The sequence below is a fragment of the Carettochelys insculpta genome, chromosome 6 (genome assembly GCF_033958435.1).
Source record: "Carettochelys insculpta isolate YL-2023 chromosome 6, ASM3395843v1, whole genome shotgun sequence".
In the NCBI taxonomy this organism is placed as follows: domain Eukaryota; kingdom Metazoa; phylum Chordata; order Testudines; family Carettochelyidae; genus Carettochelys; species Carettochelys insculpta.
This window is the reverse complement of record NC_134142.1, coordinates 64,108,059-64,133,982: the sequence shown is the minus strand read 5'-3', so window position 1 is coordinate 64,133,982 and position 25,924 is coordinate 64,108,059. Positions and strand designations below refer to the sequence as shown.

Below are 25,924 nucleotides of genomic sequence, written 5' to 3'. Positions count from 1 at the left end.
ATTATGTCCAGTTCTGGGAACCACATTTCAAGGAAGACATGGAGCAATTGGAGGAGGTCCAGACAAGAGCAACAAGAACGATTAAAGGTTTAGAGAACATGAGCCCTGAGGGAAGACTGAAAACAGGGCTTGTTTAGTTTAGAAAAGAGAAAATTTAGAAAGGGACAGGATAGCTGTTTTAAAGTACCTAAAAGAGGGTTACAAGGAGGAGGGAGAAAAATTGTTTTCCTTGGCCTCTGAGGATAGGACAAGGAGCAATGAGGCTTAAACTTCAGTAAGGGAGGTTTAGGATGAACATTAGGAAAATCTTCCTAACTGTCAGAGTGGTGAAACACTGGAATAAATTCCCTAGGGATGCTGTGGAATCTCCATCACTGGAGATATTTAAGAGCAGTTGAGGTAGACATTTGTCGGGGGTGGTCTAGGTGGTGCTTGGTCCTGCTGTGAGGGCAGGGACTGGACTCGATGACCTCTCGAGGTCCATTCCAGTTCTAGCGTTCTATAATTCTATGAGAATAGAGGCATTTGTTATGCATGTTTTAGCATATCCATCTTTGGTGCAATGAAATATTCAGATTTATAGCAGTGGTAAGTTAGCTGTGCCAGAGTACAGACTTTCCAAATTGTAAATTAATGAAAAAACAGTTAAGGGCAACAAGGCAGTTAGTGTGAGCCTCCTAATTTTTTATAAGCCCTGTACCACCTGCAGTGAAAGTATCCATTTATAGTGACAAGTTCCTCTGGCCCATTCTCCCCTCCTCGGGGAGCTTTTTTGAATCGCAGTCAGAGTGAAGATTAGTGGAGTAAATAGCAATAATAATAGAATTTACATATAGCCATTACTAGCTTTATGCAGTGAAGGACAAGTCAAATATCAGAGGAAAGGTGTGTGCGCCCAGTGGTTGAGAGAAAAGAAAGAAAAACAAGCACTACGTAAAATGATTAATTTTATTTTTTAACTGATATGTATCTGAGAGTATGTCTACACTTATGGGAAGATCGAGTTGCTGGTGATTGATCTTCCAGGACTTGATTTAGCACGCCTAGGGGGGATGCACTAACTCAAACTGTCATGGCATTGCCATCAACCCTGGCCTGGCAGTTGCTAGGAGTAAGGGAAGTCAATGGGAGAGTTTCTCCCATCAACCTCCTGCTGTTTGGACAGTGGCAGAAATTGATTTTAGATACTTAGACTCTAATTCTGCAATTCTTGTAGCTGGATTTGCGCATCTTAAATTGATTTTATCCCCTATTGTAGACCTGGCCAAAGGGAGCCAATTCCACTCTTGCACATCTTGCCATCCTACTTATCCCTATTATAATCTGCTGTTCAGGGGTTGTTGCCCCACTCTGTGCTGTGGCTGAGGGAGACTGGAGCATCTGGCTCAGCAAGACAGAGTGGTTGGGCACCCCAGAAGGCAGGTTGCTGGGCCCAGTGGTATGACCAGCATACCAGGTAATAACTCCAAGGGGACCCTGTGATTGAATCTGTCTCCCAAGGTTTAAGGGGAGGAGAGTGGAGGGAGTTGTTAAGATTTCTTAATAGATGTTGTGATGGAGTGGGGGGGGGGTGCATGTGTGAGTCAGGCTGGATGTCCGAGGCAAGCAGCAGCTCCCAGTGGCTAAGGATGACCCTGCGGCTACAACTGGCAGATAACACCTCTGCCTGAACAAAGAGCAGGGAGGAGCTGAGCTGGGTTTTGAATCGGGGGCGGCAGTTTGAGGGAGGAAAAGGGAGAGCTGGAAGGCAGCCAGCCGGAGGAGGGGGAAAGCTACACCCCAGAGGGGCACCCCTCGGGGTCTTCCCCCCCAGGACAGGTTGGAAGGACTGTCTCTGGCTGCTATGCTGTTGCTTCTGTGAGAAACTGGACATCTGTTGCCTAATAAACCTGCTGTTGTGCCTGCTGAGTGAGAGTCTCTCCTGCCAGCGGGCGGGGTGCAGTGCAGGGGGACCCCTGAACCCCATCACAGATGTCTCCTATCTATTCAAGATTTTTTTTTCCTTCTTCAAGAAATGGACAATACGTTGAAAAGAATATTCAGCAGGAAGAAAAGAAAAGCAGAACAAATAATCTCAAACTATATGTTATCTAGTATAAACATGGGAAATTATGCTGTGGAGGACAGAGGATTTAGGCCTATAAGAGAAGCAAATTAATTTCTGACAATTCAACGTCGGGGGTGGGGAGAAAATATCTCATTTATCTGACCCTTAGTTTGATCAGCATTAATTTCTGAGACATATTTAAAATTTTGCAGTTGTGTGAGATGATGGTTAACACCCCTGTACTTCTGATCTGAGACACCAATCAGCTGCATCATAGAGTTTGTAGGGAAAAGCTAGTAATGATAGTGGTTGAACTTCTCTTCTCTGGGACACTCTGGTCTGGCAACGTGCAAACACCAGATGTTGATGGACCAGAGAGCTCCAGTCACAAAGGTTGCCAGTGGCTGGGAGCTCAATCTGGTAGCAGGCAGCCCTCCTGGCTGGGAACAGAGCCCCTGGCCCAGAGCAGGAAGCTTCTGCAGCTGGCAGTGCAGAGCTGCTGCCAGCCAGAGGCAGGGAGCCCCATCATCCAGGGATACAGAGCTGCTGGCTTCTGGGGACACAGACCCCTGTGGCCTGGGGTAGGAAGGCACCAGCAGCATGGAGCCACTGGCTGCCAGGGGTGCAGAACCCCACCAGCCCTGGGTATGGAGCTGTGGGCGTCAGAGAACCCAACCAGCTGGAGCGGGGCTGGCCCGGAGTGGCCTGACCTCCCTGGGACCAACAAACTCCTAAGCGGTCCTGAGGATGCCAAACCAGGAAGGTCCACCTGTAATAATTAGGAGGAAAATGATTTCTAGTGATTAGCACAGAAGACTGGGAATCAGAACTCCTGGATTCTATTCCTAACTTAGCCACTAAGGCCTGGTAAACACACAAAAGTTTACTGCTGTAGATAAATTGATAAGATGTGGGGCAGTTTAACTTGTATAGCCATACTAGAACAGATGTAGCTATATAGGTAAAACTGAGCTTATGTTAATATAGTTAATTGCTGTCAGTGGAACTGACATAATTTATGTTGGTATAACCAATTTTACACCCACTATAACTGTCCGCACTTAAAGGTTTTCAAATATAGCTTTAACAGTATAAATATATTGGCAAAACCTCTTAGTGTATAAAGTCCTGAATACTATATTGATCATGGGCAAGTCAGTTAGTAGCTCTCTGTCTAAGAGAGACTTACGTCATGGCATAATTATACTTTGTTATTTCACAGGGATTAAATTTTAATTAATGACAGAGAAAAGGCACTATACAAGTGCAAAATATTAGTTGTAATGTTTTTGCATGTTAAACCAGTTATTGTTCTCTTAAGTCTATGCTAGAGCACAGACCCTGAGCTTTCCCTCCTCAGTGGAGCATACAGGTTAATGCTCAACAACAATGAAATGTTTATGACCTTTAGAAGTCACTCCTTTCCAGTTGTCTTATATTTTATTCTTGTCTTGCAAGTGGAAAGTCTTCCTCCAGCCGCCTTGTGGCTATTATCTTGTGTGGATTCCAAGCCTGTGTAGCCATCAGTCTCATTCCTTGGCTCCTGCAGGGTGGTCATGGATCAACTCATCATTGTTAGTTGCCTACACTAGGGAGGAAGTTGTAATTCCTGAAGAATTCTCCATGGACTCTCCAACATCTTCAGTAATTACCAGCTGCATCCAAGATGTTCCATCAGAAAGTTGTGTCTAAGGCTACAGAACTCTACACATGCCATTCTGACATTTTCTGCATCTTGCTTGCTGAGAATCCCCTTGAGATTTGGGAAGAAAGGTTGTCTGATACAGAACAAAAACTCTTCCATCAGCTAGAAGTGATTTTCAGAAAAACTGAGATTTAGTCAGGAGTGTGTTCACCCCTATGACATCTGAGTTCTCCTAGGGAAAAATGTATTGTACAGGGCACCCTTTATTCATGGTGAAAGGACATTAGGGTGGGACATTCCCCTTTTACCCTTCAGTTCACAAGATAATTGAAATACTTTACACACTCTAAACTTCCCAAGGACTTTTCAGGCCACTGGTTCTTGCCACCTGAGTTTGATTCAGATATTATGTTGTGCTCTAAGTCTTGCTTGTGGCATCTAATGTGTCTCCTCAGAAAAATAAAAACCATGCAACACCAGAAAGATTTTTTTATTTGAATGGTTTAAAAGCTTCCCTTGTATTTTATTCCACATCTGCTCTATTCTGCCATCTGCTGGTTGTCAGAGGTACAGCAATACAAGGGAGATTTCTGGTTTGGGCATTTTTAACATCTTTCCTGGAAAAGTGAAAGAGGCTTTTTCTGTTTTCCTCCTTACCCTCACAAATCATTAATAACTTTGATGGTTTGAGCTCAGTTCCTTCTGTCTAGCAGCTAACATGCCTACCTTTTCTTCAATATCTTGAGGGACCTTGTAGATTGGATTAGATTAAGGCAGAAGTAACAAGCTTCCTAAATCAGGATGTGAGTCCTCCTTTTATTTCACAGGGGATCTAGATTCTTTAATGATATTTCAAATGACAGTCCCTCTGAACTTTCAGTTAACAGGGATTCTTTTCCAGTCCCTGCTTCCCAGTGTAAGAACTCCCTTAACCTTCTTTTGCAGATAAGCATAATTATCTTCTATCCAGAAATCTACCGTGAAGTATGGACCTAAGAAATCCCAGTTGCCCTTTGTGATTTCAGTCCAGGACTTTTAATAAATGCTTTTGATAATCTGCTTTCATCAAACCAATAGGCATTGGGGGTGGTGAGTAAGAAGACAGGATTTCCAGTTGGTTGGCTTATAAATTCCTTTACTAAGTTAGATTCTCTTCATTAAGTCCCAGATCTGTTTTCTCAAAATCCTCCAGTTTCCTTCTCTTTCCAAGTGTGGTGGCACATCACCTTCCTTCTTCTTTGGCCAACATTGAAGATTTTCTTCATATGCAGCCCACTTCTTTGAAGGGTCATTATCGCAATGCTAAGAAAACAATATTTTTTGGAATTTGTCAAGTACTTTAGAGTCCCCAGAGGAGCTGTGTGGGGGACAGATCTATCCAGAGCCTTAAGCAAAACCAAAATTCAAGATGGAATCCTTCCATTCCCCTGTGACTGCTAGATAGAAAGTGATATCCTGTAATATCAAAGCGATATCCTGGTTTTGCAATGTTAATAAATACTTTCCTCCACATCTCACCTGTTCTAATTGATATAAGGCTTTTAAAATCATTAATATTTTCTTTTGGCCTGGTCTCAGGTCTGCAATGGGGTATTTAAGCCTGGGAAAGGGACAGGGGCAGAGTTAGGAAGCAGATCTGGACACAGAGGATTTGCCCATGCTGTACCTGAGAGCATACAGGCTCTCACAGGGCTCTGAGTCAGAACCCAGTGGAGAGGGAGAGTCTAGGCTCCCCTTCTAATCACAATTTTCATGGAGGGACCATAAAGTCCTTCCTATCCCTTCTCTTGCTCTTGGAAAGGAGGAGAGGATAAATACATCGTAAGCCCTGTGTCAAGGGCATTCCACCCGCAGGGCCTTGGAGTTAGGCTGAAGAGGCTTTCTTCGTATGTTGGACTATATATATAATTGGACCCTTTTACCATGGAAAGGGGTGAACTCAACTGATGACCAGGTAGAATGGCCAAATCACTACCTACCAAAAGTAGACCACAACAGTGTGGAGTGATTGCTGATGATGGATGCTGGAAAGAGGAGAGATGGAACCCAAGGACCAAACAATTACCCAACACTGGTAAGCCCAGTCCCAATTACTAGCTCCTTTGAATTTTATTAAAGCCATGTCTGAAGTTTCAGCAACCTTCTTTAGGAAAGGTCTCTGCATGATCAGTTACCTAACTCACTAACCCATGTGAACAAAGTCTAAAGACCAAGCTCTAAAGCGGGTCAGCGAGACAATGGGCATTTTTGATCTGGGTCTATGGAGAATCACAAGAAGAGGGCTTCCTTTCCTTCTGAGCACTTGAACCATGTGAGTTTGCTAAGGGGCTCAAGGAAGGATACTTCCATTCAAGGAGAGAAATGTGTACCTATAAACCATTTAGCAGTTCTAATTCCATGGCTGTGCTCAGTCACCCAGGACTAGAGGGCTTCATCCAAGAAGGCCAAGATCTCATTTATCTTAAACTTATTTCAGCAGGGCTTTCATAAGAGTTCAACTTCTAGTTCCTTGGAAGTAAAGACATCAAGTATTATGCCTTAAGGAATTACATGCATGGGTTAGTGGGGGAGTTCTTTCTTTTGTATTTCAGGTCCTTGGAGAAAAAAATGCCTTTTCTTAAGTCTCTCCTAAATCATCAGTAGCCACTTAGAGTTTTAATGTTATTTTCAAAAGTATACGAGAGCCTCTATAGCATCCTTTTTTAAAATTGTCATCATTCAGCTCACATTTTCTTACCTTCAAAACAGTGGTCTTGATTGCAGTCCTCTTTGCTAGAAGGTGAGGGGACAGTAGCTCTATTTCAAGCTCCCTCACATTTGATTTAATGTGGGAGAAAGAATTCTCACATTCTTGAACCTAATGTCCTTTATTCTTTTTCCTTTAGATCCTAAGGGCTTGCTAGGGTATTACTAAAATGCAGGATATGTGCAGTTTAGGTCCCAGTAATGGAAAGGCAAATTTATTCCTATTTCACTTTTGCTTTTTGTGATTGGATCCGTATAACACAGATCCCTTCCCCCTCCCCTGGAAAGATCCTGGATTTTTTTCTTGAATCATGGAGTAAAAAAGACATTTCTCACTCAAAAATGGAGACAATATTTCTTTCCTGTTAAAAACTCAAACTCAGATTAGAGAGGAAGTGAGAACCATCCCTTAAGTGTGACTACTTTTTGGTTTGATTGGCTAACAACATGCCGTTCAGATTCAGTCAACAAGAAGAACCCAGGACTGTGCATATTGATCCTGTCACTGAACACAAATTAGCAGTTAAATGAGAATAAAATTTACCTTTTCCTGGAGAAAGACTCCAGGCATCTGAGTAGGGATTTTCCCTTTCTCTCCTGATCCTAGCAAATCCTCTGTAAGAACAGCAGATACAGCTTCATCAGTCCCATCTGGGAATCCTTAGAATGCCTTCCTTGTTCTACCTCCTGCTTTCTCTCCCTGTGTGCTGAGTGAAAACTCCATTTTCTTTGCCCTAAAAGTATCAGAAAAAATGCTTGATTTTCATGTTATCAGTGGAACTATAAAGAACCTGCTTTGCAAATCACTACTGCTCTGAGACCAGTTACACAGCTGTGTATAAAAACACATTGCACATTCCCCATCCCGCCTCAAGCCCAAATATGGAACAAACATCCAAAAGGAAGGCACATTAGAAAAGCATGTCCAAAAAATCTCAAAATGATATGGCAATAATTTCCTTAACATAAATAAATATTAATTTCTGTAACTTCAGTATCATGATGCAGCATGGCTAATGTTTCATGTTTTTCCTGTAAATGATTTACATTAGTGTCTGATAACTTACATATTTGTGTCTGATGAAGGCAAGTTTGACCTTATAATTATAGATGTTTGTTACATGGGACTGTGCAAAAGGAGTGAGAGTCTCTGTGCAGCTGTTGAATTCAAGAGGGTGCAATGTCACTATCAATTCCCACTTGATTTTGATGGAGGTAGATTGAATATCACCAATATTAACTGAGAAATGTGTGTGGGACCTAATGGGTGAGTTTGATTTTATCAACCAATAGTGTCACTCTTCTAATTATGTTAAAAGCCATTTGAGCCCTCCAGCACTTTATTTCTGCAGCACATGTCAGTAAAGTCTTTAAGGTAAAATTGCAGATTTCATGGAAACTGTTGTCAGCCTCACCATCAAGCAGAGGTGAATACTGGAGGCTTTGTTGACTTACATTCCATAGTCATGTCTGCTACTGAGGAACACTGCAGGCTCTGTCTAGATGTCTATACAAGGGAGAGACATTGTGGTGACTCAGTGGGCACTATCAGCTGCCTTGAACATAAGCCTCAGTTCTTTAATCCTAGCCTGTGAAATATTACTATTTATCAACTTTCATCCATGACAGCAGGATCTTGTAATTTTTATGACATAGCTTGTTAAAGATTGGTTTTTTCCTATGAAATAGAATGTGTAAATTTTTACAAACATATGGAAAACTATAAAAATAACTAGCAAAACTTAATTAACTCTTTAGGCTGGCTCTAGTCTCCAGTATTGCTCTTGGTGTTTGTAACCTTTTCAGCAGAGATTGTTTACAGATGCCATACATTTTGTTCCAGGCTGTTAAAGTGTTTTCTTTGCTAGTTAGGCAAATCAAACGTCATTTATGAAATTATCTGTTATTTTTCCATTATGAACATTATGCTTGATGGGAACAATAGCACCTTGAACATATAGTATCAAGACTGCATTTTAAAGAATATGATCTCTATAAGATGATGTTCTTATCTTTTAATTTTTCCTTTAATTTACCAATGTAGATAACGATACCTAGACCGTCAGTGGCATCCACCCAGTCTGCCTCGGAGAGCTTTCATTATGGTCACCAGCTAGAGAAGAGGGACAGAGACACTCATCCAATGGAACACACTGTGGAGTTTTCCTCTCCTAAGGAAAATGTGCCTGGATTGATAGTGACGGAGGACGCACTTCCCACTAGTACTAGCAGAACAGAGTTGTTACTTCAGTTAAATCATGAGGCACTTGAGAGGGAAGGACACATCCAAGACTGTGGCCAAAAGGACCTACTTGAACAGTGTAGCAGTAGGAAGAAAGAAGAGGAACCTGAATATTTCCTGGTAGAAACTGAAGAAAGCAGACTTCCAGGGGTTTCTGAAGATGCCATAGAAATGTCTCACAAAGGGCAGAGTTCACCAGGAAGCTCAAAATTTTTGGAGGGGAAACCTTCAGTTGCTATTGAGTCTGCTGATGAATCACGGCCAAGGACTTCCTGCTTGATGCCAAATTCAGATGCAAACTCTGAAGTACTGAAGTCAGCAGCAGCTGAGGCATCAGGGATTTCACCATCAAGAGTCATTGACCTATTTGCTGATAAACAGGAAAGCCAAATAGTAGTTGTGCAGGAAAATGGTTTCCATGATAGTGAAGAAATTGATCATAATAAAGATTTGGAATGCCACCAGACGGACTTCACTAATTTTTTTCACCAGGAGGGCAAGGGAGAGAAAAATGCCCCCCAAAATGGAGAGCTGTTCCATTGTATTTCAGATAATGAGAGTTCTCAGCAGTCCAAGAAAGACATAGTTAGGTCACCCTTTGTAGTCAGACAAAGTCGCATACCAATTTTAGCACAAGAAATAGACCTGACATCAGAGTCCACTTCTCCTGTTTCAGCAAAGGAAAAGCTTCTCTTAAAGAAGGCCCATCAGACAGATTTGGTCAGGCTACTTGTGGAAAAGAGACAGCTCAAGTCTTTCCTTGGTGACCTCTCAAGTGCCTCTGACAAGTCACTGGAGGAAAAAGTGGCTACTGCTCCTGTTCCGTTTTCAGAGGATGATGTATTATCCTCCTTTTCACGATTGACGCCAGACTCTCATTTGAGCAAACAATCTGAGGAGGGCTCTTTGTCACCAAGTAGCTCTCAGTCCAGAAAGAGCAAGATTCCTAGGCCAGTATCCTGGGCTACAACTGATCAAGTTAACAATTCAACATCAGCTCAGTTCTTTCCTCATCCTCCCCCAGGAAAACCACCACCGAGGCCTGGGGTGGAAGCCAGGTAATACAGATGAACTAGAAATACGTATTTTATGTTACAATAACTTTGATCTGGTTTGCAAAGAGTGTTGTGAGAATATGCATTGTGTGTGTGTCCAAAACATCTATTATTTGTAAACCTATTTCTTTTTAAAAATCCTAAATTGAGTGATCTTACTGCAGAAAAGCATTTGAGAAATATCTTAATTTTTTTTAAGAAAAAAATCTTTAACTCATCAGTTAGGTATTAGCAATGACTCAACAGCTGCGTCTACACGTGCATGCTACTTCGAAGTAGCGGCACCAACTTCGAAATAGCGCCCGTCACGGCTACACGTGTTGGGCGCTATTTCAAAGTTAACATCGACGTTAGGCGGTGAGACGTCGAAGCCGCTAACCCCATGAGGGGATGGGAATAGCACCCTACTTTGACGTTCAACGTCGAAGTAGGGACCGTGTAGTCGTTGCGCGTCCCGCAACATCGAAATTGCGGGGTCCTCCATGGCGGCCATCAGCTGAGGGATTGAGAGACGCTCTCTCTAGCCCCTGAGCTCAATGGTGGCCGCGTGGAGCAGCCCCTTAAAGGTCCCCACCCCCTCACTTCCTGTGCAGGAAGCTGAGAGAGCATGCAGGCAGCAGCAGTAACACGCGGCTAGCCTGCATGCTCCTCCGCAGCCACCCACACCCCCACCCGACGCGATGGCCGCCCGGCAGCCCCCCCAGGGGACCCCCCCCCGCAAGGGGAGCCAGGGCTCACAGCCCAGCAGCCAGGCGGAGAAGCGGCAGCGGGGCCCCTCCTGGACGGAGGCCGAGCTTCGGGACCTGCTGAGGCTCTGGAGTGAGGAGGAGGTGCTCCAGGTAATGGGGAGCAAGAGGCAGAATGCGGATGTGTTCGCTCGGCTGGCCGAGGGCCTGGCCTCCCGGGGTCACCCTGCCCGCACTCCGGATCATGTGCGCAGTAAAGTGAAGGAGCTGCGGCAGGGTTACGCCCGGGCCTGGGATGCGGCCGGCCGATCTGGGGCCGCCCCCGTCACTTGCCCCTTTTACAGGGAGCTCAGGGCCATCCTGGGCCCCTGGCACACCTCCTCCCCTCCGGCCACTCTTGATACCTCAGCCGAGGAGCCCCAGCAGGCACCAGAGGTGGAGTCCGCCCCGGAGGCAAGCCCCGCACCCCGGGGGCCCCCCCCAGGAGCCCACCCCCAGGGCACCGGAGGAGGAGGAGGAGAGGGACTCCTCCTCCAGCAACACTGGCCTCCAGATAATGATGCCATCCTGGAGCTCCAGCCGGGCGTCCGCCCCCCGGGTGTCCCCCAACCATGGGAGTGGACCGTCAGGTATGTACCCCCCCTGGTGCACACCCCCGGGGTTGAGGGGCGGGGGTAATAGATATGGCCAGGGCCCTCCACATGCCCAGATGACCATGGCCCCAAGGACAGCAGTGGCATGTCCCTCACAGGAGTGCATCAGCCCAGGCCCCCCAGCACGACAGTGCCATGCCCCATCCCCGGGGCTGGCGGAAGCGGAAGCGGAACCTCTAGGGTCCCCAGGGGGGAGGGGGTGGGACACCCAGCAGCAGCAGCATGTGATGGAGTGGGGGGAGTGCAAATGCGAGACGCAGGCTAGATATAAGAAACAAGCTGAATAGCTCCCAGTGGCTAAGGATGATCCTGGGGCTACAACTGGCAGGTTACACCTCTGCCCTGAACAAAGAGGAGGGAGTAGCCGAGCTGGGTTTGAATCGGGGGCAGCAGTTAGAGGTTAGGGGAAGGGAGAGCTGGAAGGCAGCCAGCCTGAGGAGGGGGAAAGCTACACCCCAGAGGGGCACCCCTCGGGGTCTTCTCCCCAGGACGGGTTGGAAGGACCGTCTCTGACTGCTGTACTGTCACTTCTGGGAGAAACTGGGCATCTGTTGCCTAATAAACCTCCTGTCGTACCTGCTGAGTTGAGAGTCACTCCTGCCAGGGGACAGGGTGCAGTGCAGGGGGACCCCTGAACCCCATCACAGCAGCATCTCCTGGGGATGGGGATGGGGACCCTGCAGCAGAGGGGTGGGGGGACAAGGGCCATGGCTCGGGGCCCACACTAACGGCTGTCTACACTCTTCTTCCCCCTCTCCTGTGTTCCACAGCTGCACCATCGGAAGGACCAGAGAGTGCCGGCGAGGCTTCAGTGGTCCCGGAAAGCCCTCCGGGGCCATCACTCCAGGCCAGCCCCTCGGCGGAGCAACCACCGGCTCCACGGCGGGGAAGACGGCGGATGCAGCACCACCAGCCGCCAGCGACGGACCCCCCAGCTGCTGGCACTGCACTGTCAGCAGCTGGAGGTCGCCGAGCAGCGGCTGTGGGTGGAGGAACGCCGCCTCCACCTCCAGGAGCGGGCACTGGCCTGGCGCCAGGAGGCATGGGGGGCCTACATGCGGACCCTCAACCGCATCACAGACTCCCTGGCCCCGCCAGGCCGCGCCGTCCGCCGCAGCGCCCGCCCTGCCTGCTCCAGCCGCTGTGCCGTCCGCCGTCGCACCGCCACCCGCCACCGAGGGCCATTCCACCGAGGGGGACCTGGGGCCAGCTGACACTCGCCAGCCGTATCTCCCGGTCCGCCCGGCCCCCAGCCAGCCCCGGCCAGGGCTGTGGCCGAGGCGGGGATCCCAGCCGCCCACCCCCAGCGCTGGACTGTAGGGGCGTGGGGCCCAGGATGTGCCCCCCCCCCCCTTTGTATATATTCCTCCCAGTTTTAAGTTAGTTTTTTGCTGTAAATAGTTTGTATTTGTGACCCCTGTTTTACAGTGCTGATCCTTACCCCCGCCCATGTAAATAGTTCTCCCCTTCCTTGTCTTCCCCTTTCATGTTATCCCTGTTTTTATAATATATACGTATATAAGTTAGAATTTCCCTGTACATAGTTAGTCATTGAGATAGTAATAATAAGAGTTCAAAAGATGTTTGATTTGACAAACAACTGTCTGCTTTTATTTTTACAAGAAAAGTGTGTGGGGGGTGCTCTTGGGTGCTCTGTGATGTGGGCGTAGGGGCAGGGAGTGTTGTGGAGGATGGGGGGGTGCAGTGGGGGGCCTGCCAGCGTTCACCCTGCGGCCTCATCAAACTGGGCCCGTAGGGCCTCCCGGACCTGGGTCCCTTCGGGGTCCACCTGGCGACTGGGGGCAGCGGGTGGCTGCACATCGGCCCTGCCAGCCTCCACAGCCCAGCCCTGAAAGAAGGCCTCCCCCTTGCTCTCCACCAGGTTGTGTAGGGCGCTGCACGCACCCACAATCTGGGGGATGTTGGTGGGGCCCGCATCAAGGCGGGTGAGGAGACACCTCCAGCGCCCTTTGAGGCGGCCAAATGTGCGCTCCACCACCTGGCGCGCGTGGTTCAGGCGCTGGTTGAAGCGCTCCTGGCTGGCAGACAGATGGCCCGTGTACAGGTGCATGAGCCAGGGCTGGAGGGGGTATGCCGCATCTGCGATGACGCAGAGGGGCATGGTGGTGTCCCCCACAGGGATCTCCCGCTGGGGGATGTAGGTCCCCGCCTCCAGCCGTCGGCACAGGCCCGAGTTCCGGAATACCCGGGCGTCGTGGGTGCTGCCAGGCCAGCCCACATAACTGTCCAGGAAACGGCCCTGGCTGTCCACCAACGCCTGGAGGACCACTGAGTGGTAGCCCTTCCTGTTTATGTAGCGTCCTCCACTGTGTTCCGGGGCGTGGATGGGGATGTGGGTCCCATCCAGAGCCCCGAAGCAACTGGGGAAGCCCAGCGTGGCAAAGCCCACGATGGTGGCATCTGGGTCCCCCAGCCTCACGAGCCTGTGGAGGAGCAGGGCATTGATGGCGTGGACGACCTGCAGGGGAAGCACATGGGAGAGTACCAGTGAGGGGTGTGCAGGGTGTGTGTGGCCCTCCCCTGCCAGGGCCCCCCTCCCCTCCCCTGCCAGGGCTGCCTCCCCCTCCCCCCGTGGGTCCTCTTACCTCCATGAGGACAGCCCCGACGGTGGCCTTGCCGACGCCAAACTGCTGTCCCACAGATCGGTAGCTGTCTGGAGTGGCCAGCTTCCAGACAGCGATGCCGACCCGTTTCTCCACGCTGAGGGCACGCCGCATGGCGGTGTCCTGGTGCCTGAGTGTGGGAGTGAGCCACTGGCATAGCTCCAGAAATGTCTGCCGGCTCATCCGAAAGTTCTGGAGCCAGTGGTCATCATCCCACTCTCTGAGCACCAGCCGCTCCCACCAGTCGGTGCTGGTGGGGTAGCTCCACAGCCGGCGGCGTGTGGGGCGGGGGGCTGCAGGGTTGGGGGTTGAGTCCTCCTCCCCTGTGGGCAGCTCCTCCTCTGTGGCAAGGAGGTGCTCAGCTGCCTCCTGCATGGCATGGAGCAGGGCGAGCACTGCTCCTACAGGGGTGGCGGCGGCTGCTGCTGCTGCTGCTGCTGGGGGTCCATGACTGCGTCGCTTGAGGTGTGCGTGCCTATGGCTCTGCAGACGGCGTGCTGTGCAGGCTGCGTGTGTCTGGGAGGGGCCCTTTAAGGGAGCGGCTAGCTGTCGCCCCGGAAGCGCTAGTCCGCCCTGTGACCCTGTCTGCAGCTGTTCCTGGCACCCTTATTTTGATGTGTGCTACTTTGGCGTGTAGACGTTCCCTCACAGCGCCTATTTCAATGTGGTGCTGCGCAACGTCGATGTTGAATGTCGACGTTGCCAGCCCTGGAGGACGTGTAGACATTATTCATCGAAATAGCCTATTTCGATGTCTCTACATCGAAATAAGCTACTTCGATGTACCGTTCACGTGTAGACGTAGCTAAAGTGTAACAAAAGGATGTGATGGCCTTCCACTAAACTATCCTGTAAATATGAATGGCTGAAATTTTTCAGACCTGGGTTCCTAAAGTTATAGTGATTTTCAGTGCTGAACACTTACAAAACTTGTTACAAAGGTGCTCTTATTTGGAAGCCTACTGGTTAGAAAAGTTTGCTAAACAGCATTAGACATAATTGGTTTGGGTGAGATCCTGGCTGATTATGCGCAAGAATGGAGAGGAGGGCAGAGAGGAGTCCAGAAACTATACTTCACCCTGGACATCTGTGCATAGGCATTCATAATCCTGTTCTATGTCTGAGTAGACTAGAAGGAGAAGGGGAGGGTTGTTGTCATTAGTGATGCAATATGCTTTGAAGGAAACTGTCAAGGGATATTTTTGCCCTATTCCACACACTCTGTCAGACTGAAGCAGTTGTGGGTAGAGAGGGAGTGTCTATCACTACAAAAAGGAGTTGATAAGCATCTCTCTTCAGTATGCTTCTTCCAGAATTACCAAAAATAAGTATGCCTGCGTGCACTTTGATACCTCTCTCTTCTACTTATGAAGACATTCTTGTTATGTGTTGAAGTACTGTACAGTACATGGATACCGTAACCATTTGAAGTGGTGGATATAAACCAAAATCCTAGATCCAGGTACCTCTGGACTTTAGATAAGTTCAGATACAGGTGTGAACTCTGCAGCTAGGGCCCATTTCTAGTTTCCACTTATACTATGTTTATGTATGTACACTGTAATGGACAAAGCATAAGGAATGGTGGAAATAATTTCTCTGCTTTTTGATTTCAGATTACGCAGGTACAGAGTTCTAGGGAGCAGCAACTCAGATTCAGATCTTATCTCTCGTCTGGCTCAAATCCTTCAGAATGGATCTCAAAAACCAAGGAGCTCCACCCAGTGTAAGAGTCCAGGATCTCCACATAGCCCAAAAACGCCACCTAAAAGTCCTGTCATCCCTCGACGTAGCCCCAGTGCCTCCCCTAGGAGCTCTTCCTTACCCCGTACAGCCAGTTCTTCACCATCCCGGGCTGGACGGCCCCACCATGACCAGAAGAGTTCATCCCCACACCTTGGGAGGAGTAAATCGCCTCCTAGCCATTCAGGCTCCTCATCCTCTAGGCGGTCCTGCCAACAGGAGCACTTCTGCAGCAAACCAAGCAAGAATGGTCTGAAAAGCTCCAACAGCTCCTGCCACTACTCCCCAAACACTAAAACCCTCACAGGAAAGAGTAAATCAGCTAGTAAACTTAGCAGATAAGAACTGAGCCTTGACAGGTGTAAAAGCCTTCTCTTAATCTGATGCATGTTGTGTCTGTGTGTTGTGTATTTAAACTAAAAGACCCCCAAAAAACAACAGAAATCAGTGTTGAATACTCACGTTCAAAAGAAAGTGAACATAGGATAAATTAATTTGATGAGTCCATAGTGTGTAAAGTATTGGCCAGGCATTCCTAATGATATGCAGCAAGCAGATCAGGAAGGGTGATAGAGGCCAGAGAAAAACAGTCAAAGATGTGTGGATCATTTTGCTGTTAAAATTATCTCTAAAGTAGGTATCTGTGAGGGGTTTTATTTATTTATTGTTTTTATGTTGTGTACTTAGTAGATTTGGCTTAATTATTTAAGGCCTTTCTCAAAGAATATGTATTGGAACCTTGCAATATCCACTTTTATTTTTGCAATGATACCTCTGAGGTAGGTACTTCTCAGACATTTGTTTGTAGATGTTTAAATAAGCACCTTATTTAAACAATTTTTTTTAATCTGTGAGTCTTTACAGTGTCAGATTGTGCACATCTCTTCCTGAGTTATTCAGTGTCCCCCCCGCCCCCATGGTATTGATTCCCCTAAAAAAAAATACACACTTCCTATGTTCTGTGTATTGATGACTTCTTAAAAATAAGTTTTAACATTTTCTGAGTTTTTATGGTGATATTTCGCAAGGCATTTGTCTTCTGTTGGTTAGTACACAGGAACCTTTGAACATCAGTCATGTTGCTTTTTTTCTTCTGGAGCCACGGTTTTCCTCCCTAGGCCTGTATTATGTAGATTCTGGAGGCAGTCATTCAAGTCTGAGTTATGGGAGAAAGAAGAAAGAGTCTTCAGACTGAAGGGTTGTTGCAGTGCTGTTGTACACTGCTGTGTATTTGATCAGAATTACGTAAATAGTTTGTCTGAAAGGCTGCCTGAGTCCAAAAGAGAGCCATTGTTACAAGTATCATTTTCCTATTAGTTATGATCTACTTGATCCCTTATTAACTTTATTCACAAAATGTTGCTCTCTTGTCACTAAATCCAAGATTGCAGTGTTGTGAAGGAAGGAGCAGGAACAGCTACAAACTCGGACTTTTATTTTCCTCAGAATTTAGCCAAAGTCTAGAATATGAACTGTGTGTGTGTTTCATTTTGAGATATGAGAGCAGACCCAGTGCACTTGATAGGTTATAGACAAGAAGAACAAAGGCCTTCACTTCCATTTCCTACAGAATCGGAATGAGAATGTTTGGCAATATAACTGGAAAGGAAGCATATCTCAAAAACTCTCTGTTGGGGTTTTTGTCTCCCACTTGTCCAAATGTCTTAGCAAAACCAGACCCCCTTCTCTGTGAATAAAGCCTTTTTTCCCCGAATAAGTTCCTTTAGTTCTCACTTAATATTCTGTAAAGGATCACTGAAGGACACTTAAGGGTACAGCAGACTTTACTCTTTTCAGAAACGTACAGTGGATCACAATAATTTAAGAACACACAAGTACAAATCTGAAAGGGATACACTAGCATCCCTAATGCTAGCTGCCCTAGGATGCTGGATGTCTGGAAGTATTATCAGTTACTGATCTGCTTGCTGTGGTCATATGCCTTTGTAGCCAGCATCTGTGCTTTTTATTTAACCTCTGTTTGCTGCCAAATCAGTACCTTTGGATTGAAAAGGAAATATTTCCTGACTCATTTCTAATGCTGCATCACAGCTAACCTTGAGCTGCACTGAATTTCACCTGTTCTGTCAGAGTGTATTGGAAATTTCTTTTTGCTTCTGTGTATACTGTTCTTCATAAGTAATGTAGCACAGTGTGGAACCTCAGTTTCATTCAGGTTTCAAACACTGCAGAGGAATGCAATAGGTAGGGCAAACCTACTGTTTCTGAAAAACTATACCATTGGAAAGGCCTATTCCTTTGTATTATATTGTATAATAGGTGCTATACTAATTGCATGTCCTCATGGTAAATTATATAATATAAATATTTATAAATATATATATATATATATATATACATACACACATATAGGCTTATATAAATTCACTTCCTCTTTCTCATTCTCCATTTGTAATTTATGGACCACAGATGCAGTTCTTTTTCTGTTATGTGCCTGAATACTCTTGGCATTGCATCTCTCATTTCCTGAAAATAGTTTCCTGGCATTCACGGAGTCAAATAGCCTTCAAGCCTCAGTACAGGGTTGAAGGATTGGTGATTTGTCAGAAAACCATGGTTTTGAGTCTCAGCTTTTTCCTCTTATTTATGATTTGTGTGTGTGTGTGCGCGTGTATGCGTATGCGTGTGTGTGGAACAGGAGCACAGACTCAGAGGTACTGTAACTTTGATTGCAAGATAGGATTTGTAATTGCTGTTTTTTTCATTTCACAATGTGCATTTTTAAGATTTAACATATTATATATGCAGTGACAGTTAATGAATACCTAATAGATGACTATGACAAAAAAATCAAACACCGTCTTTTCCCCTTTGATTTCCTTACCTGTCACCTTGCAGTATACGCTAAAGAGTTGAATCTCATTGTAGGCATTTATCCCCAAAACTCTGCTGATACAGTTTCTTAAGACAATGTGGTAGCTTAAGATAATTTTTCATTCTCAATTTTCTGAAGAGTATTCACTTTGGTCTTTAAGTTCAGTCCTATACCAGTGAGGTCTGTGGGGGGTTTGCCATTAACTTCGGGGGGGCAGGTTTGGGCACTGTGCCCTTCCCCTGAAATATTGAAAATAAGGTATTTACATTTTCTCCTGCTATAGCAGGATACAGAATCAGGTAATCACTGTTACTGCAAGAATAGTTTGTTTGACAGATGAGGGAGACGTAAAACTTGAAATATCTTCCTTTGCTCTGCCAGAGACTAAAATATGCCCTTAATGTGCAATATTACATAATAGTAAATAAAGCTGAGAATATTAATTTTGTAGAAATACATTATTCTTTGCACTTTTTGCCAACAGAAGGAGAGGAACTACAACAGAATGAAGGAAAGATCAAAGCAGAGTGTGGTGCTTTTAGCATTTTCAGTGCAATGCATGGAAAGGAACTTTAAGACCTTGATGGGAGTTCACAGCAGATTTGAATGACAAAGTAATTTGTAACTGGTTAGAAAACTACTGAGTTACTAATAGAAGCAACTTCAAGTTGTGGATTGGTCAAGAATATAGCCTTTCTTGTACTGTTCTCCCCACTTTACTTTGTTGGTTATATAACTCCTCCCCCATGAAGATAACAAACTTGAGTATTATGAACTAAACAATGCGCCAATGTAGCCAGACAATAAGCGAGCCCTGTGTAATTGCCATCCTTGTAATATATTTCTAAAGGGCCTCTGCAATCATCAGCAACCATATAAAAATAAATCCCAGAAATGTAAATTATTATACTTTTAACTACAGTTGTTAGAAACACTAAATGTCACTGCCCCCTCTGCAAAGTCGAGGTAAATAGCTTTGTGCAGGGAACCTCTGCCATGTTGAGGAGAGGGAGAATCTTGCCCAGAGCAGCTTTAGTCATTCTGCACAAGTTGCAGTAGTTTCCCATTACATAAAGGTTAGTTCACGGACCCACTGACTGTACCCTCCTCCAATCCAAATCTCCATTTCTGTGGAGAGAACTGATGTGCAGCTAAGACACAGGGGGCTTTCAGATTCTTCCTGCACAGTTGTTCTTTAATGGTCCCCATATGTTCCAAAACTGTGGCAATTCCACTGCTTCCTGGGGTCTTTTGTGGCCAGGTGAGAGGTGTTGGGGAAGAGCTGGAATTCCCCCTCTCCTTATATGCCTGCTGGGCCCTCCAGAGCTTTTTTGCACAGCTATCGGTATGGATGCCTTGATGTCTTAAGATGAAATGAGATCCAGCATTTGATGCTATGCTTAGTTTGTAGGTGTTTAAAATCTCAGTATTAGTAAGACTTTTTCATAGAATGCTGACAGCTCGTTTGATTAGCTAGAGGCAATATCCTGCCTCTGACTTTGTGAATGATATGACATGGCAGAGTTGGCAGAGAGAAGGATGCAAAGCATACATCCACCACTAGAGCAGGGCAGGATGGCCCAGGGTGGACAAAGGCAACACGCTGCTAGGTGTGCTGCTCTGAAAAAGGAGCCATAATTAGTGCCAGTCACTAGTACATATGTTAGCTGTCTGGGTGAGTACGGAGGTGCAGGGTGTTTCCTGTAGCTAGCAACCATATCCTATCTTGCAAAATCCTGTCTTGATATTTGCATGGATGAGAAACAAGCTCCCTGTTCCCTCACCTCTCAGAAAATTCACAAAGCAGAGGGCTAAATCTTATCCTATAAGTTTAAAAGTAGGCTGACAGCCTGCATTCTGAGGGCTTCACTCCATGCATTCCTGAGGCATTTGTGATCGTTAATTACAGATGGAAGACAGTGAATTTGGTCTTTTAAAGTAATTCCATTCACCTTCCATGTTTTGGATAAAAGTGTGTGGGAACTACGTTAGCAATTGCCTCCTCTTTTTTCGCATTCAGCTGTCAGAACTAACCGAGGCCACCTATATTTTCATTTAGTCTGACCCTCTCCTTTAACTACCCACACTTATCCCTGGCCTAATTGTAGCACCAGTCCCTTTCCAAATTATGGGCATAATCCTACAGTCCTAACTTGGGCAAGATGCTCATGCTCCCTATATAGCATTTGTGGTGGTGTCTGAACAGTAATGTACTGTAAGCCTCATTCTTCTCTCCTTCCCTAAAGTAGAATTTGGGCCATGCTTGATTTACACTAATGTCTCCTGTCAGCAAGCTACCTTTTCCATAATGAATTGCACATTTTCCCCAGACTTTAAAGGACATGAATTCTGGTAGCAACATCAACATGAGAAAGGAGGACTGCCAGAAGTTAATTATTTCAATCTCTTAAAAAGGAGTTAGTGGCAAAGAACTGGTGCACACCTCCCAGTACTGTTTGATATAATTGTTTTTTCTTTTTGTTTGTTTCATGTAGAATATTTGTGCATGTCATTTCAGTGACAAAATGAACCTTCCAAAATTGAACGGGAGAAATGAGTATCAACTGCAATCCAGTCAATTTCCAGTCACTTGGTTAGAAAATAACAATTTGCTTTTTTATGGGTGTCATCCTGCGAAGCCCTGAATACCCTCATCTCCTGTTGACAAAGAGTTTTGAGGGTACTCAGCAACTTGCAGGATTAGGCTAATAAGGGATATACTATCATTCCAAATGTCTACTGTCCTTCCATTGTAACACTTTCAGGGGACCTGGTTACTATATTGATAAAAGCTGTTGTAGTTAACCATGTCCTCTCTGTTTATCTGTTAAAAGCTATGGATGGCCCTTGCTGTTACTGGAGTATTATCTAGTGTAGTGTCTAATCCTTTTATATATCTCTCTTTGGAGCAAATGCCAGGAGACTAGACTGAAAAAAAATGAATCTTAAGGACTTATATATGTCTCAACCATATGCATAGATACACAATCTATGTTTCTGGCCTCCCACCTGGACTCCCCTACTCCTGAAACACAAACATATAAATATATTTAGAAAAAAGAAATTAAATAGAGGGGAGATTGGGTTGTATGATGACTCATACTACCTGGATTTATCCTAGCAGGCCATCTAAAGCAGATAATTACAATCACGGCAGGCTCTATAGTATTGTGCTTTAAATCATATAGTTTATTTTAATATTGAGTCAGAGCTCCTTTTAAGACAAAAAATAAATAGGTTATCATCTCTAGGTACTGTGTGTTAACTTAGTGGCTACTCCATTAATTCATGTTTTAATTTATATTTGACCTTCATTCTATCATTCGTAATAGTGTCTCTTAAGGTAACCATGACAAGCCTCTAGTACTTGCAATCTTTCCTGTATAGAATAAGCTGTTTTTTTTGTTAGCCACTCACTTTCCAGGATGCTCAGCATGCATGCCAGATAATCATGGAAATGACTTTCTCCCTTTGCAAAAAATATTTATTGAGGAGAAAATTATATTCAGAAATAAATATGTGGCTGATGCATAAAGCTAGCAAGAGTATTCTGAACAGCAAGGCTCAGATATTGAATTGAACTTCCTCAAAGATGCTTAGTATCTGGAGCCTCTGTTTTGCTTCAGGGTCCATCTCTCATTAATGCTAGACACTGTGCAATGCATAACTTGAGCTTGAGTATAACAAAGGCTTTAAATGAAATAAAGAAACCCTGCTTATGTACAAATGAGTATATGTTGATTCAGATGTTTTGCTTCTCATTCAGTGCAAATATTGGCTTATATAACCTGTAAGTTTTGCTGTCTACTACATCCATTCCTCCTGCATATGGATAACATTGATCTTGGGCTGGTCCAGCCATTCTCATGGAAGTGAAACTCTCACTGAAGTCAGTGGTTTTGCCTTTGTGTGGACTGAAGGAATGAGCATGCCATGAGGATATTTCCAGTTTTACGGTGGCTGGTTATTTTATTTGAAAAATGAATATCTGTTTGGAGGCGTCAGTGTAGACCAATGCTCCCTCTTCATTTATTGTAGCAAATACTGTGGTGGGGAGCCATTTTGTGACCAGGGGCACAGAGCATGTGGTTTCTAAAGCAATATAATGAGCAGGCTGCCCATAAGAGGTGTTCATCATCCAAAGCCTTCAAAAGGAATTTAACTACCTCCAGTGGGAGATGCAGGTGTTATCCTCCTTTCAGAATCAGCTCATCTGTGAACTGGTCAGTGTGTAGGGTGCTCTTAACAGCAGGACAGTTTGTGTCTACCCTCATAGATACAATATTGATGGGCCTTGTCTTCCCATCTATGGAGAATGGGAGTTCTTTTGGGTTCTCATAAACTACTGCACAGCAGAGCATGGTCATAATACCATGATACTGGGGAAGTTGGCCTCTTTTAAAAAAGCTGTTTCACACCCTCTGTTCCTCTACCCACCGGACAGAATCCCGAAAGTAGGTTGCTGGGAAACTTCCCTTGCATTCGTGCCTCCTTCCTTGGCCAGAGAGCAAGGTTCTAAAGCCTTCCTCTAATGTCTGATTTTTTTTTCCCATAAATCAGCCCAGGCACAAGCAAGTTTTTAACTGTTTCCCTATAAGTATCTAGTCCAATAAATTAAGGAACACACCAGCAAAGCCTAGGGACAAGTACTGAACTGCCAAATTAATGAATCCTTGACTACTAATGTAACATCTCTGGACAACAGATGAAAGAAATGAAAAATCGGTAAATCAAATAAAGATAGAATGTTTAGTGAAGCCAATAAGAAAACATCTAACAACACAGAATTAAAATTTGTGGTATAATTAATTTAAGTTGTTCCCAGAGCTTATTAGTGACCATTGTGAGAGTCAATTGTTGAGAGTCCTCCACACCCTCTTGCCCTGTCCCCACACCCTGGCAAAATCTTGTAAGTCATTTTTTTCTTTTTGCTCAGGCTTCAAAGAACATGAGATATCGGCAGAAGAGCTAATGCCCTTGTAATAGTCATTTGTATATAAAGGTGTAATTATTTATTTGTTTTCCCATTTGTACCATATCAAGGCTTTGTACAATGTTTTATGTTCTGTTTTCAAATTATTTTGTATTTTATTTTTATAAACTGGTTCTAAATAAAATATTCATTCAGCATGCAAAACTTCAGTCCTTGACTGCCTCTGTATGATGAGTTTCCTGTTTATAAGGCTCTCAACCAATCATTATCACTTATTTCTTGACTGTTGAAACTCTGAACTTACGAATGGAGAGTAGCAGCACCAGTTGTGTTAGGACAATTGGTATTTTTTGTTCCATAGAAAGTACACAGTGAAAATGTATTGGTACTAAAGCAAGTAGTTGAAGTGTTGATGTTGCAAACTGGAGTGGCTAGACCAAAGAACTCCGACAGATTCACTATTGCAGTAGTAAGGGTAGAGACTTTAGTTTTACTCTATTTCTGGCTTCACTCTCTCCATACAATGAAGCAATGGCACTGCTACAGGTCAGGTTCAATGTAGTAAAAATCAGGCAGATTAGAAATCTGTCGTTCTGGACTGGTTTACACGAGGAAATTAGGTCAACATAACTACATTATTCAGAAGTGTGAAAAATCCATATCCCGGTGTGACAGTTAAACTGACTTCCAGTGTAGTCAGTGCTAGGTCAATGGGAGAATTCTTCTGTTGGCCTATCTACTGATCCTCAGGGAGGTGGATTACCTAAATCACCAAGGGAGCCCCTCCCATCCATGTAGATGATGTCTTCAGGTGTATGGTGATGGGGACGGAAACAGATTCTGTATAGGTTGTACTGAAGTCAGGTAGCGCAGTGGGTTCATTTACAGCACATTCACTGCTCAAAATTCATTTTAAAGGTGGATCCCATCACAAATGAGAGTTTGGTCTTAATCTGGCCCCTCAATGAATGTAAGTAAACGACTACTACTACTGTATCTCTCAGTATAGTGACTTGTTTGTGATGGCATGGGGGGGTGCTACTTGTCCATGCATTGTTCCTAAAGTCTCAGGAGTTGCACAGTTCTTGACCTGCAAACATTAGCTGCTTCTCAAATGAAAAAAGTCAGCTGGTCATAGCAGGGACTCAAATGTCAATGTGGGAGAGAGATGTACCCTCAAGCTAGGCTCTACCAAACAATGTTATGAAATGGCCAACGATTTGCAAAATAGCCTTGAAAGAAAGTCAAACAATTAAGATGTGCCTGCTGTAGCTTGGACAAATTGGGAGCCACTGCCCAGCATGATCAGATGCACCTTAGAGCAAACTGCACTAATCTAGCTGGAATGTTACTGATGCATTAATCTCTACTTGTTCTAAACGAACAGAATAGAGGCAGAGGCTGCTTTTCAGTTAAAGGAAACATAACTTGAAGCCTTCATGTCAATGAGCAGACTCTTGACTATGCAACCTCCCAGCATGTTCATCTGTGCACATCAGGCAAATAGGAATCCTATATTATTCCCAAGCAATAGGAAGCTTCTTAACATCAAACAACTCAAACTGGTTTTGGACTGAGCCAGTTTAAGAAAACCAGGTAAGAAATAAGGTAGCTGTACCTATTACCTGCAGTAATTGCATTTTTGAAATAACTCCTCAGAAGCCAGACCATCCCTTCATAGAAGACACTCAGCCTGCATGAACCTCCATTGAAGAGCGAATGTATGTGTGTGTCACAGCATAATCTTGCATACCGTATATGGACTACGGAAGTGAGAAAGCAGACACACCAGCAATATTATACTGCAGGTTTACTTTTAATTAGGCAACAGCTGCCAGATTAAAAATATATATATACACAGGTGCTGAAGTTAATATAAAGAAAAATAAAAAGCAGTCTTTTCATCAGCAGTATAGGGAAACTAATGAGTTGGAGAACATAACACAATAGTTTCCAAAGGTGATGACAAAAGAACCTAATACTGATGGAATACCTCAAGGCTCCAAAGTCTGAATTACTTCAACCATAGCACTGGCAGGTAACATGTCTTTGTACTGATGTAGGGTAAAAATCCATCCTTGTCTCAACTCCTGGCTTCTTTCTGATGAAGGAAGTGAATTGCCACCAATAACTGTTGTGACAGCTAATGTGTTAGCAAAGCTCCCCTCCCACACCCACTCCTACCTACAAGTTCTCTATAATACTAGCTGGGAAAAAAACAACGTTGTGGCATATTTAATTTTGACACTATATGGACTTGCCATTTTTTAGATGTTTCCTTTCAGCCATCTAGCTATTTTTTTTCAGCCTCATTCTTCAGTAATACCTCAAGAACAGCCAACTAGAATCTCACAGCTGCCTACATGAGTAGACCTTCCTCTGCACATGCTAGTTGTTGGCACTCTACAGCCTACATGACTGGTTTCCTCACCTTGAGGTAGCAGTTTCATAGTAATATCTAATAAGGGGATGTTATTTTGGGCCCCCCTAATGAAAAATCCTTGCACTACTCCCTACAGCTGGCAGATGTTGATGCCCTCTCAACTTTACTAAAGTTTAAAGCAAAGGGTTTCATCATTTCCTCAGGATTAACAAAAGGTGCAGTAATGTGCATTACTATTGCCCTTTTGTGCCATACACTTTCTCAGCTAGAAGAGCAGAGCTGAACTCTGTGGGTTCTCTGTGCATGCTTATAGAGCAGACATACGTACTAGT

General features: G+C 44.8%; 1 protein-coding gene and 1 long non-coding RNA gene across 7 annotated transcripts in view; one reads left to right on the top strand and one right to left on the bottom strand.

Moving 5' to 3' along the window:
• The window catches only part of LOC142014478 (uncharacterized), a 74,772-nt gene extending 67,539 nt beyond the window's left edge, over positions 1-7,233 (bottom strand). For both annotated transcript variants that reach the window (XR_012645954.1, XR_012645955.1), the window contains exon 1: positions 6,982-7,233. This is a non-coding gene — a long non-coding RNA (uncharacterized LOC142014478). The remainder of the gene's footprint in view (positions 1-6,981) is intronic.
• The window catches only part of TTBK2 (tau tubulin kinase 2), a 155,128-nt gene extending 131,725 nt beyond the window's left edge, over positions 1-23,403 (top strand). For 2 of the 5 annotated variants that reach the window (XM_074997082.1, XM_074997080.1), the window contains 2 exons: positions 8,482-9,737; positions 15,314-23,403. In XM_074997082.1, coding sequence (XP_074853183.1) covers positions 8,482-9,737; positions 15,314-15,782 — 1,725 coding nt within the window. In that variant the 3' untranslated portion in view covers positions 15,783-23,403. Of the gene's footprint in view, positions 1-8,481; positions 9,738-11,843; positions 12,555-15,313 lie in introns of those variants that run through there. The other 3 variants (XM_074997081.1, XM_074997079.1, XM_074997083.1) reach the window with 2 other exon arrangements.
• The last annotated feature ends 2,521 nt before the right edge of the window (positions 23,404-25,924 follow it).